A 17,375-nucleotide genomic window follows, 5' to 3' on the forward strand; every position below is an offset into this window, starting at 1 on the left:
AGAATCATTGAGTTAGATGTTGAATGTAATTTTAAGCCTATAAGATAAGAAATTGTTAGTAAAAATTTTGAAAAAGAAAAATAGATAAAAATGAAAATGAAAATTTATCTAATTTTTTTGTCAATTATTATAGAGACAAATAGAAATGGATAATTCTTTTTTTTTTTTTATGGAAGACTTGTGTGAAAATTTTAGATAAGGCATTTATGAAATAAGAAAAACTTGCAGTGTAACTTGTAGTCTTGTGTTACCGATGGAGGATGAAGCCCGCATTTGTGTCATGATTGCATTGGACAGGACAGGAAGGAATTGATGCGGGCTATCGCATGCTACTTTTTTTACTCTTTTATATATAAATAGAGTTATATTCATTTTATTATTAATATAAAATTTTTATTTTTTATCAATAAATTAAATGAAATTATTTTATTAACGAGATAAATAAAATTATATTATATTATTAATAAATAAATTTTTTAAAAAATATTAATATTTTATATATTTATTCATTAATAAAATAATATCATTAAATTTATTAATAATATATAAAATTTATATAACAATTTATATACATATATATAAATTCCACTAAATATTAAAGTTTTGCATGTTCTCCAGTGTATACGATTTCTGACATTAGACAGCAATGCACGTGCTTGTTCTTATTTTCTTTGTCCGACGTCTCCACCACAACTGTTCTTTACAACTATTGAACTGGGAATTGCATGCTGTACTAAAGGGGAACTTTGATATTTTTCTTGGGGATAATGTTAAAAAAAAAAAAAAAAGGAAAGTAATTGCTGTTTCTTTCAATTCAATCTCAAAATTCATACGATAAAATTTTAACCCTTTATATTTATATATCAGTTTCAATCTATCCTACAATAACATAATGTCAATAACTGACAAGGAGTAATTAGGTGAAAGAGGAAGAGTACAAAGAATCTGGTAGCCCTTAAGTTGAAATGTTGAATGGGCAATTGACTGAGTTAGGCTTCGGAAACCAACCAAAAAAAAATAAATTGACCAATTTGAGATTGGACAGCGTCACACTTGCTGACTTTGGAAGGCTGTCTCTGTCTTTTATCTCCTCAACCCATTTGTGCATATTTCGCAATGATAAAACGACGTGGGTGGAATATTTTTGACAGCCATGGAGATTGGAAAGTCGTCTTGCTTTCTTCCAAGCGAACCCTTTCTTGTTTTTAACGAAATCAATATGAGAGATTTTCGTGAAAATTAAGACACAGTTTCGGTAGCATTTCTGATAGCATACCTAAGTCCAGTAATGCTAGGGGAGCCCCAGTTTCATGAGACAGACAAGTCCCAATTCCCATACATAGTTTTATTACTTTGGTTTCGGCTTAAATGAACTGAAACCAAATCAACTGGAGAATACTCTCTTTTTCTCTCCCTGCCTGGCTTTCCCAAATTCAAAATCCATGCCATTTTCAATGAAAAATTTTGCTAGGAAATAGTAAATAATCGAACAATTATTACATGTTTAATAATATAAATTTTTGTACTTGAGATGACATTTATTATGGAAATTAAAAATTTAATTTTTATCAACAGATTAATCATTATTATGATTATCAAAAGAAAAAAATAGTACTTTTCATAATAAACTCAATAGTTAAATTGAATTAATTAATTTTTATTTGTGGTATTAGTCAAATTAATTGTCTTATATCGATAAGATTACATGATCATGTCAAAAAGGAAAGGATAGGATGATGTAGGATGATTTTACACGGAAAGAACTATGTAAAGTAAAATAAGAATATTACTCTTACAAGCATCAAATTCAAAATAATAATAATAAAGTCAGATTGATACAATCTTACAGTATCTTGTTATTTTACTACCTTAATTTCATGAACAAGCAAGAATGCATGTTTAGGACCAACAAAGAGGCAATAACCAATTGACAATGTCCTGAACTCAACTGAAAATTTTGACCTACTACTAACTGCCAAGTGTGGGTGTGCAAAATCACGTGAAGCCATTGCCAAAAAGAGCAGCCACACCAGTTTCCCCGACTCCTTCCATCCCGTTCCCTCCACAGGTTAGAATTTTCAACTCCAGCCCGGCAGCTCCCTACAGTCCAATGTGCTTTCTTTTAGCACATGCTCATATTCTCACCCTCTCTACGCTTCTTTGTATAGTATAGCAAGTTTGGATTTTTACCAATAAAATAGAAAGTACCTGGCGGAGGGGCTTTGCTTTCTCAATTGGTGTTATAGTGTACCGTCAAAAAATTTATTATTGTCACTTGTCAGATCAAGTTTGTAGAAAAAGTAACAATGGAGGAAAGTCAATCTCAAGGAACCCCTATCCTCTTCTTTCCTTACAAGATGGGCAAGTTCAATCTTTCTCAAAGTTTGTGTACCTTCCAACTTTGACTGCTCTGTCCGTGATTCAGTTTATTGTTTTTTCATCAAATCCTGTGATCCCTGGGGGGCCTTATATCCTTGTCTTTAGGGAGCTTTCGTTTCAGACATGCTCCGCCACGACCTCCTCGGATTCTGTAAACCCCAGAGAAATACGGAAACCTATTTTTGCGAATTTAATGAATCGATTTTCTAATGACGAATTTGTGTCCTTGAATTTAAGAGGAACTTCGACGGGTTGTGGTGGCTTGTGTCTGATGGCAGGGTGGTACTGGCGCCTATGTCATAGGAAAAGGGTATACATGGATCACAAGGGGAAATCCCTGTAGATAAGAATTTAAGAATCAGAATGTCAACCACTAGGTTGCTAGCTTGGACCGTGTGAATTCTGAAGGGTTGTTAAGCAGCTCCCAAGGACCCAAAGTGCCCAAAATTAACCCAGAGGTAGCCTTGTAGATGTTGCACTATTGGCTACATGAATTGGCTATAAGAAGAACCTATTGGCAGGCACTAGTGAGGACTGGGAGTTTGGGCGTGGGGGGGGGGGGGGGGGGGGAATGGTGCTCAGACACTGAGATTTTATCTTTTTTTTTTTTTTTTTGCCCTTAGAAAGATCTCAAAAGTACGAGGACATCGAGAGACGTGGCTAGCTAGACAAGACAGCACGAGAGTGAATTTTGGTGGCTGTTTGAGGGTTGGAAAGGTCATAAAGCGCTTCCATCAAATTGAAAGTTATGCAGGAGCTAGATTAGCTAGTCGTCAATGAAGATACAATAGATTTTGAAGTCCCCAGAAATCTGTCTCGACTTATTTTGCGAATAAATGAAGTTTCAACCTGTGTGGATGCTTAAATTTCCTAGTTAGTTGAAATCCTTTTACTAGTTTGTCGTTCTGCTGCTGTAATTACCTTAGACATTGGCTGAGAGATGACCAAGTTCATTATTTACGGTGAATTTAATTTCACTTACCTTGACGGAGCTTGGTTTCTGCATTGCTTTCTCGATCTTGTCCTTAGTCGAACCTAACATGTTTGTACTATGTGAATCAAGAAGAAGGCTCCTAAAGAAGATCAGATGAAATCCCAAGGAAAACCTTCAGTGATGATGATACAACAGTAACAGGAGCATCCTATTTTCCAGCTACGTAATGGAGGGCTGTTGGCCTGGCTCTTATCTTATCTCTGCTGCCACTTTTAGGGGAGGACCAGCTGTGGATTGTTTGTTTTCGCATTGATGCAGTAGGAACTGCTAGCTTTACTTGTAGATAAGATATTTTTACCTCAGATGGAAGATTCTTAGTTTGCTCCTCCATTCTAGTTGGTTTGAGCTGGAGACAATAACCGTGAACTCATTTCAAAATTTACATCAGAAATAGAAAGCCCTGAAAGGATAATTACTTGAACTTCCTTACTTGAACAGTTGGGTGTTGACATCATTTTATTTATTTATTTATTTTTTTTTCTTTCTGTCAGCTTTTTTGTCGGCCGCTGACAGTGTACCTGCAAGCCGCCCCGGCCCTGACAGCCACTGGCAGTCGTTCTGACAGCCGATGGCCGTCACTAAAATCTATAAATAGAGCAATGAAATCGGTGATAAAAAAGGGTAGAGAAGCCCAGAGACCTTGCAAAAAAAAAACAACAAAAAAACAGTTAAAAAGAGATACTACCAGGTTAAAAAAAAAAAAGCTTTTTGCAAAAAAAAAATCAAGCACCAAAACACAAGCAAAATCACAGTCCTTTGAATGGGAACCACAACGTCAGTCTATAAAAAAAAATCAAAAAATCAAAAAAATCACTTTGATCGAATCTTTCAGGTCAGATTTATGCGGTTCAAGGCCTTTTTTTGCGAAATTAAACTCGGATTCATATTTATGGGGTGAAGAGAAGATTCTAAGAGATTTTAAATTTTTTTAGCGATCGAAAGACAGCAACCGACGATCTACAGATGATGGCTGACAATCATTGACGGTGGTTGACGGGGTGGAGCAGTCATCGAATTTTGAGTTTTAAAGAGAGAGAGGGGGAGCTGTTCGAGATGAAGAGAGACAAAGAAGAAGAATATTGAAAAAAAAAAGCTGATTTGGCCTTTAAATAGGCCTTCAAAACGACGCCGTTTAGGAAGATAGCAAAACAATGTCGTTTCGACCCCAGAAAATCCATGCGTCGACCCGCAACCCGACCCGAGATCCGCGCACCTGACCTGATGACCTGTTCTCCTTTTGTCTCTCGATTTGTCCAGTTGAGCAGGCCCAAACCGGCTTCAAACCGTTGAACCTGAATCAATCAGATCATACCAGATCAAATCGTCAAACCGGCCCAGACTGCGTTGACCGGTTTGGTTTAAGTAAAAAAAAAATTTTAAAATTTTTTTTGTTATTTTAAATTTTATTATTATTATTTATGTATATAAAAATGTTTAAATTTATCAAAATAAATTTTTATTATTTTATAATAATAATTAATAATAATAAATGATAAAACTTATAATAAAAGTTTTTGATAAGTATAATTAAATAAAATTAATAAAAAATTAATAAAAAATAAGAAAAAAAAATTTTTATCCGACGATGAAATTCAAAGGTATTCCGAGTAGTGATACCTATGAAATTTGTAAGTGAAAAATTTTTTTTAAATACTACCAGTGTATTGGAGTATTTATAAAAAGTTTTTAATACAATAAAAAAAATTTTCTTTAATAAAATAATAAAATAAATTAATTAATAAATTAAGAATAAGTAATAAAAATGAGAAAAAAAAATTTATCCGATGAGGGGATTCTAAAATTATTCCGAGTAGAAATGCTTTAACAAATTTCTAGGTGAAAAGATTTTTTAAAAATATTATCAGTATATTGAAATATTTATAGAAAATCTTCAATATAATAAAATTTTCATTTTCTTCAAAGTTTTAAATGAAAAGATTAATAAAACAATTAATAAAAATTTTTGAAAAAAAATAAAATGTGTGCATCCATATGATAATATTCTGCATTGCATGCATGATATAGTTTTTTTTATGAAAAGTAAATTTGAACCCCCAAGGATAAGATTTTAAGGTATTTCGAGAAGTGATGCCTATGAAATCTTTATGTAAGAAAAAGTTTTTCTAATGTTACCAATGTACTAAAACATTTTAAGAATTATTTCGATAAAATGGTTCTAATTTATTTTTCTCGAATAAAATTTGAGCACTAAAAAAACTAATTTCCAATAAATAAAAAATCAAAAAAATTATTTTTCAAACACAAAAAATAAGACTGTTTTTTATTAAAATCATAGGATAACACGTAGTTAAGTGGTACCGTTTCTAAACGAACTTTGTGGGGGTGCTAATCCTTCTCCACACGTAACCGACTCCCGAACCCAGACTGTTTCGTAGATAATAAAATTATCTTTTTAATAATTTTAATTAATTTTATTAAAATGATAAATTTTAATAGGTGGCTAATCGTATATAGCCAAAAAGATTGGTGACGACTCCGTTATATTTTTTTTTGTTTTTAAATTCATTGGGTGGACCCAAAACCGTTACGACAGCTTGACGATTCCATTGGGGACTGCCATCCGAAAGTCAAGCCAAATTAACTATGTGTTATCTTTAAATTTTGATTTAAACAATCCTAATTATTTTTTAAAATTTTTATTTTCCATTTTTAATAAGAAAAAGCCAAAAAAACAAATCGAAAACAAAAAATTCAAACACATTTCACACTTTTCGTTTACTATGTCTTTTATGCTTTATTTTTCTTATATATATTACTCTTGATAAATTATGAAACATATTACACACACAATGACACGATGCATCTCATACATGAGCTTTATACCCGGATCCCGTCCTTTATTGAAGAAATAAAGTACCTATGCCCTAGTAAGGTGATAACCTCCGCAATGACAAACAAAATACTTTTACTCGAATTGAACCTTTTTCGTTCGTAACCTGTAATGGGTGAAGATCGAGGTGTCTTATTAGTCCAGTGTGGACGACAGTAAAGAACAATTTGAGAACTTTTAGATGCATGCCAACCCAAGCCCAGCATGTAATAAGTCGTAAGAAGCCAACCTTAGGTAGAGTTTCGCCCACCTTTTTTAAAAAATTATCAAAGTATGTAGAAATAAAAGTTGTGTGTAACAAAAAAAAAAAAAACACAAACAAACAACAAAAGATCATAAAAAAAAAGTAAAAAAAAAAAAAGCTTTTCAACTTCAAACCACATCATCACACTAACTCAATTTTATTTTATTTTTTTTTACATAAATCATATCATACAGTTTTACATCGAGATATTTGCTTTAGGACAGCTTTTTTCTAATGAGTCTTCATGGATCTCATAGAACTACAGATTTACTCATATTCAGTCAGTGTCTCATGTGAGCCGTATAATAAAGTATATGTTTGGTCAAAAGAAGCCCAACAAAAGAATGGAGACTGCTTGCCTATCGGTTATGTGTCTGAGTTACCCAAAAAAGTGTACTTAGATCTCACACAAAATGATTTAGAAGACTTAGTCGTTATCTGGGGTCAGTTAAGTGAATAAAGGAAAGAAAGCTTTTGTAAAAAGATGGGCAGATTGCATATTTCATTTCAGTAGTGATTGATGAACAGTTGGTTAAGGCAGCTATACAGTTTTAGGATTCATCCTATAGATGCTTCACTTTTAATTAAGAAAATTTGATGCCAACTATTGAAGAATATTCGATTTTACTTAGGATAGAACTACATTGTTTGGATAAAGTGTTTACCCGAAAGTTAAAATTAGGTTATCGTAAAAATTTGACCAAGCTTATGGGGGTAAAAGTAGAAACCATAGATTCTTTCGTGAAGCCTAAAGGTGAACATCTCGGCATCCGTTGGAACTTTCTCTAAAATTTCATTCAAGTGCATTTGAATAATGATTAAGGCTTAGTTATGTTTGCTTTAGCATTGTATGGCATGGTAATCTTTTCGAAAACTTTGGGTTACATTGAGTTAACTGTGGTAGACTTTTTTGAGCAAATTAAAACTCAAAAAATTAATTTCGCACTAGCAGTCCTAGCCTAAACCATCAGGTCATTGAATTTCTATCGACAAAATGGAAAGGGATGATTCATAGGGTGTGTACCTCTATTATATGTATGGGTTAATAGTCATTTCAAGTGTGAGAAGAGTGCATTTTCGAAATCATATCTTTGAAATAAGGCACCGATTCAAAGAGTTTCGCAAAAGTCAATGGCTGACATTAAAGATTATGAAAGAATAGGTCTTTTTCTTACGAAGGCTTACTAAAGATGAAATCGAATGGATGACGCATTTGATGCCTCGTGTGCCCTTATTGTATCATGAAAGAAACGAGTCGTGGATGCCGTTATTAGGGCTACAATGTGTTGACACCATTTTATTTATTTATTTATTTATTCTTTTTTTTTTTTTTTTTTGCCAGCTTTTTTGTTGGTCGTTGGCAGTCGCACTACCAGCCACCTGCAAGCTGCCCCGACCCTGACAGTCGGTGGTCGCCCTAATACTAGGCCACCAAAATTTTAAATTTTTTGAGATTTTGGTTTTCTTTTTGCTCTATAAATAAAGCAATGAAACTGATGGAAAAAAAAAAGGTAGAGAAGCCTAGAGACCCTACAAAAAAAAATAAAAAAATAGATAAAAAAAGATACTGCCAAGTTAAAAAAAAAGCCTCATGTAAAAAAAATCAAGCACCAAAACACAAGCAAAATCATAGTCCCTGGAACGGGAACCACAATGCCAGTCTATAAAAAAAAAAAAATTAGAAAAGCCACTTTGGTTAAATCTTTCAAGTTAGATTTAAGCGATTCAAGGCCCTTTTGGCAAAACTAAGCTCGAATTCGTGTTTAGAGGGTGAAGAGAAAATTCTGAGAGATTTTAAATTTTTTTGACGACAAACAGACGGTAACCGACAAATGACAGTCGACGACTACTGACGACGATCGACGTGATGGAGCAGTCACCAAATTTTGGGTTTTAGAGAGAGAAATGAAGAGCTGTCTGAGAGAAAGAGAGAGAAAGAAGAAGACTGAAAAAAAATTGATTTGGCCTTTAAATAGGTCTTTAAAACGACGTCGTTTAGGAAGATAGCAAAAAGACGTCGTTTCGACTGCAGAAGATCCGTCCGTTGACCTCAACTCGACCTGAGATCTGTGCATCCGACCCGACGATCCGTTCTCCCTTTTGCCTTTCAACCGGTCTAGTTAAACCGACCCAAATCGGACTAAACCGACGTCGAACCGTTGAACCCCAACCAACCAGATCAAACTAGATCGAATCGCTGAAGTGACCCAGATCGCGTTTACCGGACCCTTGATCGGTCCAGTTCAAGTAAAAAAAATTATTATTATTATTTTTTGTTATTTTAAATTTTATTATTAATATTTATGCATATAAAAATGTTTAAATTTATCAAAATAAATTTTTATTGTTTTATAATAATAATTAATAATAATAAATAATAAATTTTATAATAAAATTTTTGATAAGTATAATTAAATAAAAATAATACAAAATTAATAAAAAATAAGAAAAAAAAATTTTTATCTGACGATGAAATTCAAAGGTACTCCAAGTAGTGATACCTACGAAATCTCTAAGTGAGAATATTTTTTTAAATACTACCAGTGTATTGGAGTATTTATAAAAAGTTTTTAATACAATAAAATTTTTTTTCTTTAATAAAATAATAAAATTAATTAATTAATAAAGTAAGAATAAGTAATAAAAATGAGAAAAAAGAAAATTTTATCTGATGAGGGGATTCTAAAAGTATTCCGAGTAGAGATGCTTTAAGAAATCCTTAGGTGAGAAGATTTTTTTCAAATATTATCAGTATATTGAAATATTTATAGAGAATCTTCAATATAATAAAATTTTCATTTTCTTCAAAGTTTTAAATGAAAAGATTAATAAAACAATTAATAAAAATTTCTAAAAAAAAAATAAAATGTGTGCATCAACATGGTAACATTTTGCATTACATGCATGACATAGGTTTTTTTTGAAAAGTAAATTTGAGCCCCCAAGGATAAGATTTTAAGGTATTTCGAGAAGTGATGCCTAAGAAATCTCTAGGTGAGAAAAGTTCTTCTAATGTTACTAATGTACTAAAATATTTTAAGAATTATTTCGATAAAAGGGTTCTAATTTATTTTTTTCGAATAAAATTCGAGCACTAAAAAAACTAGTTTCCAACAAATAAAAAATCAAAAAAATTATTTTTCAAACACAAAAAATAAGACTGTTTTTATTAAATCATAGGATAACACGTAGTTAAGTGGTACCGTTTTTAAACGGGCGTTATGGCGGTGCTAATTCTTACTCACACGTAACCGACTCTCGAACCCAGACTGTTTCGCAGACCATAAAATTATCTTTTAAATAAATTTTAATTAATTTTATTAAAAGGATAAATTTTGATAAGTGATCAATTGCACATAGCCAAAAAAATTGGTGGCGACTCCATTATATTTTTATTATATTTTCAAATTCATCGGACGGACCCAAAACCATAGTGACATTGTGTTGAACTCTTTGCAAGCAATTCTTTTGTAGGCATTTTGTTTATATGTTCATTCGATGCTGAAATGTTGGTGAGATTCCTTTACTATGTGAAATGTGGCATGTAATGCTTAAAAACAGCAAGAAAAGAAAAATTCTTGCTGCACATTTATTCCCTGCATATTGTACTTGCAATTGTTTGCAGAGTTTCCTGATTAATAATAGATCTTCAATTAAGAGGCCTCAGACAGGGCATCAATAAATGGGATGCCTGGAGCGACGGGGCACATGCTGTCACTTTTCCTGCTTGATCTGCATGGGTCCATTCAAAATGCTTAACAACTAAACTTTAAAATTTACAAGTTGAAATTGGTTATGATTGTTTATATTGCTAAAGATCTTGCATTATGGGGAAAAGTTTGGGAGACACTTTTTACCCTTTGGAATGTAATCTAGATACCTTGGAAGATAGGGAATTTGCAATGTCCACATATTTTTTCTATGGATGGAATTTAAAGTAATGAGGAGACTTGCAGAGACTCTTATTAGCCGTCAAAAATGTCTTCTATTGCGCTAACTTCACTCACTTCCAACATCCTTGCGGAGGCAAAGAACCACCTTTTGATATTTTCCATAGTTCATGCCCTTTAAAATCCCCACCCTGTAAACAAAGATCTTGGTTTTCCATGCTAAGCCTTAATAACAGACTTTTGATGTGTTATTGTCTAATGTATTGAAAACTTCAAATTGCAGTTTGCAAATGTGTGATTGCATGGAAAATAGAGAAGCAGATGGACTTCAGAGAGTCCCTTCAATTATGCAGGATGAGTAGTAATACTGCAATGTTGTTACCATCAATTTCACAAGAAGCATCTTTCTAATATTGCTGACAGCAACTGTTCGATGGTTGCAACTAGTCATTTCAATTCAAGGAAGAGAACATCTTGCATCTAATTGCAACGTTAATGATACGTAAGCACTCAAATGGAAATAACTAACCAATGCAAATTCCTGTTTCATTAATGCTACCTGATAGTTCAAGGTTGCATATCATTATGTCGGATGCATGGTGATGCCTGAAACATGGTTGTGTTTATAAATTGATACAGAAGTGAAAACTTCAGCTAAAAGTCATATAATGTATGAGAAAAATAGGTGGCGCGCATGACACAAAATCACTACTCGATTTCAAATTACAGATCAAAACTCAGTCAAGAAATGAAATTTACCACCAATAATTGGATAGAAAAGAATTTTTTTTTCCTGCTCCCGCTTTTCCAACCGAAAGAGTGTTCTTGTAATCTGAGAAAAAATTTACTACTAATTCTCATGCATCACCGATCAAAATCTGTCATTTCTCACACATGGAATCAGTCTCATCATCACCTGAAAGTCTGCATAGGCATATCTCCAATAACCAATTGCAATGGCCCAAAAATATCCACACTGTCCCATCTATATAAAGGGTATTGCATTCCCTTCGAGAACAGCCTAAAACTTTAACACGCATCAAGAATAGTGTAAAAAATGCTTCTTCCTATATTTGTCTTTTTTTTCTTTCCTAGTCTCCTTTTCCAATGCATTAGACTTCTGCGTTGCAGACTTAAATCCTCCTCAAGGCCTCGCAGGCTGCTCCTACACGAAGACTGAAGCAGTCATCACAGGCGATTTTGTTTTCTAAGGCCTTGTTGCTGCAGGCAAAACCTCAAACCTCATAAAAACTGCTGTAACACCAGCATTTGATGCTCAATTTCCTGGTGTTAATGGACTTGACATTTCCATGGCTTGTCTGGACTTGGCTGTTGATGGAGTGGTGCCTATGCATACACAACCTGCGGCTGGGGCTTCGGAAATCCTCGTTGTAATTCAAGTGAATTTGTGCTGGATTCGTATCCTCAGCCAACAAAGTTCACTTCAAATCTCTCAAAAAGGGTGATATTATGGTTTTCCCGCAAGGTTAATTGCATTTTCAAATCAATGCTGGTAAATCTCAAGCGTCGGTATTTGTATCCTTCAGTACTCCAAACGCTGGTCTCCAGATCCTGGACTTCGCCTTGTCTGGAAATTATTTGCCCTGTGACATTATAGAAGACACTACTTTCCTCGACGGTGCACAGGTTAAGAAGCTGAAAGGCGTTCTTGGAGGAACTGGCTAAGATTCCATAATTTTGTGTTTCCTTGGTTTCTTGTCAACTGTCATGTTAAGAAGTCTGGAAGCATAACTGTCTTCCAGTCAACGGTAGTTTGTTTAAAATTACTAGCAAAAGAGTCTAGTTGTAGTACTTCTTTGTATTCCTTCTTCAAGCTCAATTGTCTTTTGGCAGGGTGAAATCTGACAGCAAATCTCTTATAGAAAAACCATTCCATGAACCCAAAAGTTTCTCAAGAAACAAAGAGTGGAGCCTCTAACAATATATGCTTGCCAAGTTTCCTATTAAATTTACTATTGTTTGTGCTAAATCCTGACCCCAGGACAGAAACATAAAATTATAAAATCCGTCAGAAGCAAAGTTCAGAGGTATCCGACTTGAAGTGGCAGATCATAGGCTGATGTAACTGGACCCGACTTGACATGGTCCGCTGACTACCAATTTTTGAGTCACATTTTAGCTTGGTCAAGCAAGTATCAGGTGGGCTACTATGCTAGCCAAAGATGTGCTTCGTTAAATTAGATCGACTTGCCAAATCGGCCAAATGATTGAAAATCTCCTCTTGATGTGTTGAGTCACTTTCTATGAAAAAAACAGTAATGAGACGGTAAAATATCCCTATCAAGTATAACATTTATAGAACTTTAAACAGTCCTTGAAACAAAAATCCTGCAGGCCCTGATCAAACAAATACTTCTGTCATTGTTCTCAAAATTTTTGTTTTATAGACGTTTGAAGACTACAACCTTCATGGAAAATGTCCCTGATCTAATCATCTAAACCAAATGGACAGGACAGGCAAAAATGGGGTTGAGATTAAGGTGACTAAAAATCCTGCTGTACAGTATCTTCTACTTCCTTATTAGTAAGTATCTTGATGCCATCTGGGTGTGAAATCAAACCTTAAAACAGTATATTCATCTAAGGCTACAGCATTGAATCTGATCTCAAATCAGTTTTATAAGTCCTAGCAGCAAGTAGATGGCTTGAAATTTACAAGCTATGGGGACTAGGGTAAACACAAACGCCCAGAAATAAATAAATAAATAAACATACAGAATATGATATTTGAACTTTTGTTAACCAAAAAAGTCATTTACCCTTTATTCTCTCCAAGTGGAATATTTGGGCTTTCTGGGTTTCGGTTGGGCTTTAGCTGTATATGGACATACAATATCTCATGCATGGTACTGGCACCGTGGAAACGGTTTACCTACGTCTTAATGTCCCCTTTTACACAGTTCAAAATTCAAGAACCAGGAGAGTGGACTTTGCTGTATAGCAATCTTGGTTCTTGCTTATAAATTGCATAGTCAGAGCAAAGCTATCGAGAGCAGAAATCCAATATAATTTGTCAGAGGCATTTCATAAACAATTTGAGGGCATTCCATTCCCATATCCTACCAATCCTATCATAATTAAAGTATCTTCAATCCTATTAATCAGCTATTACTTCAATAGTATTGGAGTCTACTCCAAAACTAAAAATCTAGAATTCGGATTTCGGTTGTAAAAAAAAAAAAAAAAAACCTTAAATTCTCATTCTTTAAAGTTCAAATGCCCATCTATGTCGGTTTTGCTAATTCCTACTATAAAGCCACTACAAATCTATCACCAATTTTCCAGGAACACATCAACCTAAATACAAAATTAAAGCACTCGAACAATAGATATGCTTATTAGGGAGTTCAAGGGCGGGAAAAGAGGAGGGAATTATTTCTCGTTGTCTTCAATGTAGCCGTTATAAGAAAGTCCTTTTGCATCTCGGCGTGCTTCGGATCATGTGTGTTTCCAATGTCGGCATGTGAACTCCTCATCTGATCCATTTTTAAACATGAATCAAGAAATTTAACATGTATGTGAATCAACAGACTAAAAAAACCCTGTAAAACACAGAGGATTGGTGCGATCCCATCAATCGTTTAAAAAACCTTATATCAATTGTCCAATCCAACCCGACACTAAATTGGATACACCCTCACATTATTATTACATCAGAATTCAGAAACGTTTGCTTAATCACCCCAACAAACAAATACAAAATCCAGCAAATCCATACAGCTAAGAGAACCCCACCCTCCCCTTCGTCCTCATTAATTTCTTCAAAGATTTTCCCAACTAATTATCTCATCATGGCCTTTTTAATCATCATCAACTCTATAATTAACATATTCCCCCCTGCCCTTATCCTAATCATCAGAAACCAATTCTGTCATCATTACCAAAATCCTCTCCTTCACTAAATAAAAATATATATATAAAAAAGGAAAAAAAAGGGTCAAAAGGGGAAATAACAAGCCAGGTAAGCAGGTGGGCAAATGGAAAAGAATGAAAGAGGCCCTGTCTGCTCTGGCTGTGTTCTGTTCTGTTCTGTTCTTTAACAGAGTTTAAGATAGAGAGAGAGGGTTTGGTTTTTTTGCCTTTGCCAGCCTGTCATTTATCTTCATTTTCTATAAATTAATTTTATCTTTTTTTAATTACCAAAAGCTTTCTCTTCTCTCCATTTATATATAAAGGGCTTTGTTGTTTCATTTAACAATTTGGCTCTCCTCTGTTTCCTGCATTTTGTTTCCAAAGACAAAGACTTAGGCCCCGCCAGAAACGTCAAGGTTTCTCCTTTGCCATGAGTCTCTTTGGCCTCGGTAGCAGGTACACGCCAATTCAATTACCCAAATCTCTTTTCTTTCGAAAATTTCTCCATTCTTTCTCGTTTCTGTATCTTTATGAATTATGGGGGTGATCTCTGTTTTCTTCTCTTTTTCTTTATTTGCTGTTGTTTCGTGATGATAAATGATTTCAAATCTGGGGTTTCGAGAAATAGTCATAGAAAAAATATCTGAATTCCTGTTACATGTCGGATGAGGATTATTGGAAAATGGAAATTTTACGACATATAATCAAATTTCATCTTGATGATTATAGTTGTTTGCGAAGGACTTTGATATTTCTAATAAAAAAAAAAAGGACAACTTTTTTTATGTTGAAAAATTCTAGATTACGTTATAAGAAGTTGATGACAGCTGTCATTCATGCAAAAGAAAAGGAAGTTTCTTTTTTTTCTTCTTATCTCATTCTCATAGTTGGAAATTGGATTCCAAGAAAAGTCAATAAAATGGATTTCCATATGGCATTTTCACTCTCATATATGAAAAGTCAAAGTTTTTTCCTGATAATTATGATTCCACGTTTTTCACAATGAACTTTACATCGTGCAGAAACCAGAAGACATTTAGGCCTAAGAAGAATGCTCCATCCGGAAGCAAGGTTGGTGTGCTTCCTTTTTTCTTGCTTGGGTTTAGTATTTGTCAGCATATCTTCTGGTCCTTGGGTGATTTCAATCTTGTTACTACGAGTTGATGGAATGTAATTTTCATGAAATGCAGGGTGCTCAGCTTCAAAAGCACATTGATGCAACCTTGGGTAGTGGGAACTTGAGAGAAGCTGTTCGGCTACCACCTGGAGAAGATATTAACGAGTGGCTGGCTGTAAACAGTAAAAATCTGAGCATATGACTATAAAACTTAAAACTTCTTTGCTAGAGAGTCATAAACTCATAATCATAAACCAGATATTTAATAATGATTTTTTGTCAATTATATAGTATGAATTGTGAATTTTTTTTCTGTTCATTTCTTTCTTTTTCATGCAGCGGTGGATTTCTTCAATCAGGTGAATATCCTGTATGGTACTCTAACTGAGTTCTGCACTCCAAATAACTGTCCAACAATGACAGCAGGACCAAAGTATGATACTTAATCCCTCAGTCAGATCCTCTTAATGATTTTGAGAGCTGAATTTCAGTATAGTTTGCTTGAGAATTGTACTTGCGAGTTCCATTTAAATACTTTTTTAGGGAGATTGGATATGTTTTCCACGATAATTGCATCTGTACTTTGCTTGTTCCGGCAGTTCTTTCTTCTTTTAATAGCTAGTGATTCTAACTTTTGATTGCTTTGTTGCTAAAAGCCATAAAGATTGAAATTAGTTGGTTTAATTGTTGATGTTGGCAGATACGAGTATAGATGGGCAGATGGAGTTACTATTAAGAAGCCTATAGAGGTATCGGCACCTAAGTACGCTGAGTATCTGATGGATTGGATTGAAGCTCAGCTAGATGATGAAGCAATTTTCCCACAAAAATTGGGTTAGTATAATCTTGTAATGAACCAAAAAATAATCTTAAATTGAAGCATTTGTTATTGTCATTTGAGTTTTTATGTGCTACAGGAGCGCCATTTCCACCAAATTTTCAAGATGTTGTGAAGACAATATTTAAAAGATTGTTCCGAGTATATGCACATATATACCACTCACATTTTCAGAAGATTGTGAGTTTGAAGGAAGAAGCTCATTTGAATACTTGCTTTAAGCATTTTGTTCTGTTTACTTGGGTAAGTTCCAAGTCCATGTCAAATCCATGTGCTTAATGGTTGTTAAGTTTTGCCTCATTGCAACCTTTGTCCAACCAAATTCATCACTTGTGGCTACAAAAAATGCATTGGCATGTGCTAATGATTCTTGCGGGCCTCCAAATCTAATCGATTGTCATGTTATGCAGGAATTCCGGTTGATTGAGAAAGGAGAACTTGCACCTCTGTCCGACCTTGTGGACTCTATTTTGCAGTTGTAGCCCAATGAATTTTCCCTTTTCCTTTCTTTCTTTGGATACACATTTTTGTGAGCTACTATCTGTGAAGAAAAAGATGCGTTTAAGCATCTGTTGTCTCCTTTCTCATCCATTGGTTTTATTTTCATTAATCAGAAATCAACAGAAGGTTTATCCCATTGGAAAGTTTGTATTATTTTATGGTTACGAGTGATAGTTGCATTTTGAGGAACCAATAGGTTGGAAAGTGAAGTTGATATAAATGTGGGAATATCCTTGAGGGCCAATATTCACCAAAGAAAATGGTTCTTTTCCATTAAAGTTTCAACTAACCATTCTGTAATTCATGCTTTAATTTGTACAATAAAAAAAATCCACATATTTGCATTCTGCATATCCATCCAACATTGGTAACTACTCACTAGGTTGCATTAATAATAATTGAAATCAATGTATTTTCGTATTATTAATATCCAGATTTAATACAAATCAATCAGTAATAATCCTATCTTATTTCCATCAGTTATTCAAACCCAAAACTTTGGCATGGGAACATAGCCACCTCATTCTTCCTTCCCCCAACTTTCTTTGCAGCCACAACCTAAATCGATTCCTTAGAAAAGAAATGGTTTTTTTTTTAATAAAAAAAGAAGGAAAAGAGAAAAAAATAAACAAGACTTTGTTTCTGAAGGTAGTTTGGTGGACAGGAAAGGATATCCCACTCCACCAAA

The 17,375-nt window shown here is 34.0% G+C and overlaps 1 protein-coding gene and 1 pseudogene across 1 annotated transcript; both read left to right on the forward strand.

Moving 5' to 3' along the window:
• The first annotated feature begins 11,406 nt into the window (after nt 1-11,406).
• On the forward strand, nt 11,407-12,044 carry LOC111300877 (auxin-binding protein ABP20-like; annotated as a pseudogene).
• A 2,488-nt stretch (nt 12,045-14,532) lies between these two features.
• Nucleotides 14,533-16,823, forward strand: LOC111299183 (MOB kinase activator-like 1A). Its single transcript, XM_022894233.2, has 7 exons — nt 14,533-14,687; nt 15,254-15,302; nt 15,422-15,530; nt 15,688-15,781; nt 16,049-16,182; nt 16,266-16,429; nt 16,597-16,823. Exons 1-7 carry the CDS (start codon nt 14,662-14,664, stop codon nt 16,666-16,668), a joined length of 648 nt encoding a protein of 215 aa, XP_022749968.2. The 5' UTR covers nt 14,533-14,661; the 3' UTR covers nt 16,669-16,823.
• The last annotated feature ends 552 nt before the right edge of the window (nt 16,824-17,375 follow it).

The sequence above is a fragment of the Durio zibethinus genome, chromosome 18 (assembly GCF_047325235.1).
Source record: "Durio zibethinus cultivar Kanyao isolate XHJ-2024 chromosome 18, ASM4732523v1, whole genome shotgun sequence".
Lineage (NCBI taxonomy): Eukaryota > Viridiplantae > Streptophyta > Magnoliopsida > Malvales > Malvaceae > Durio > Durio zibethinus.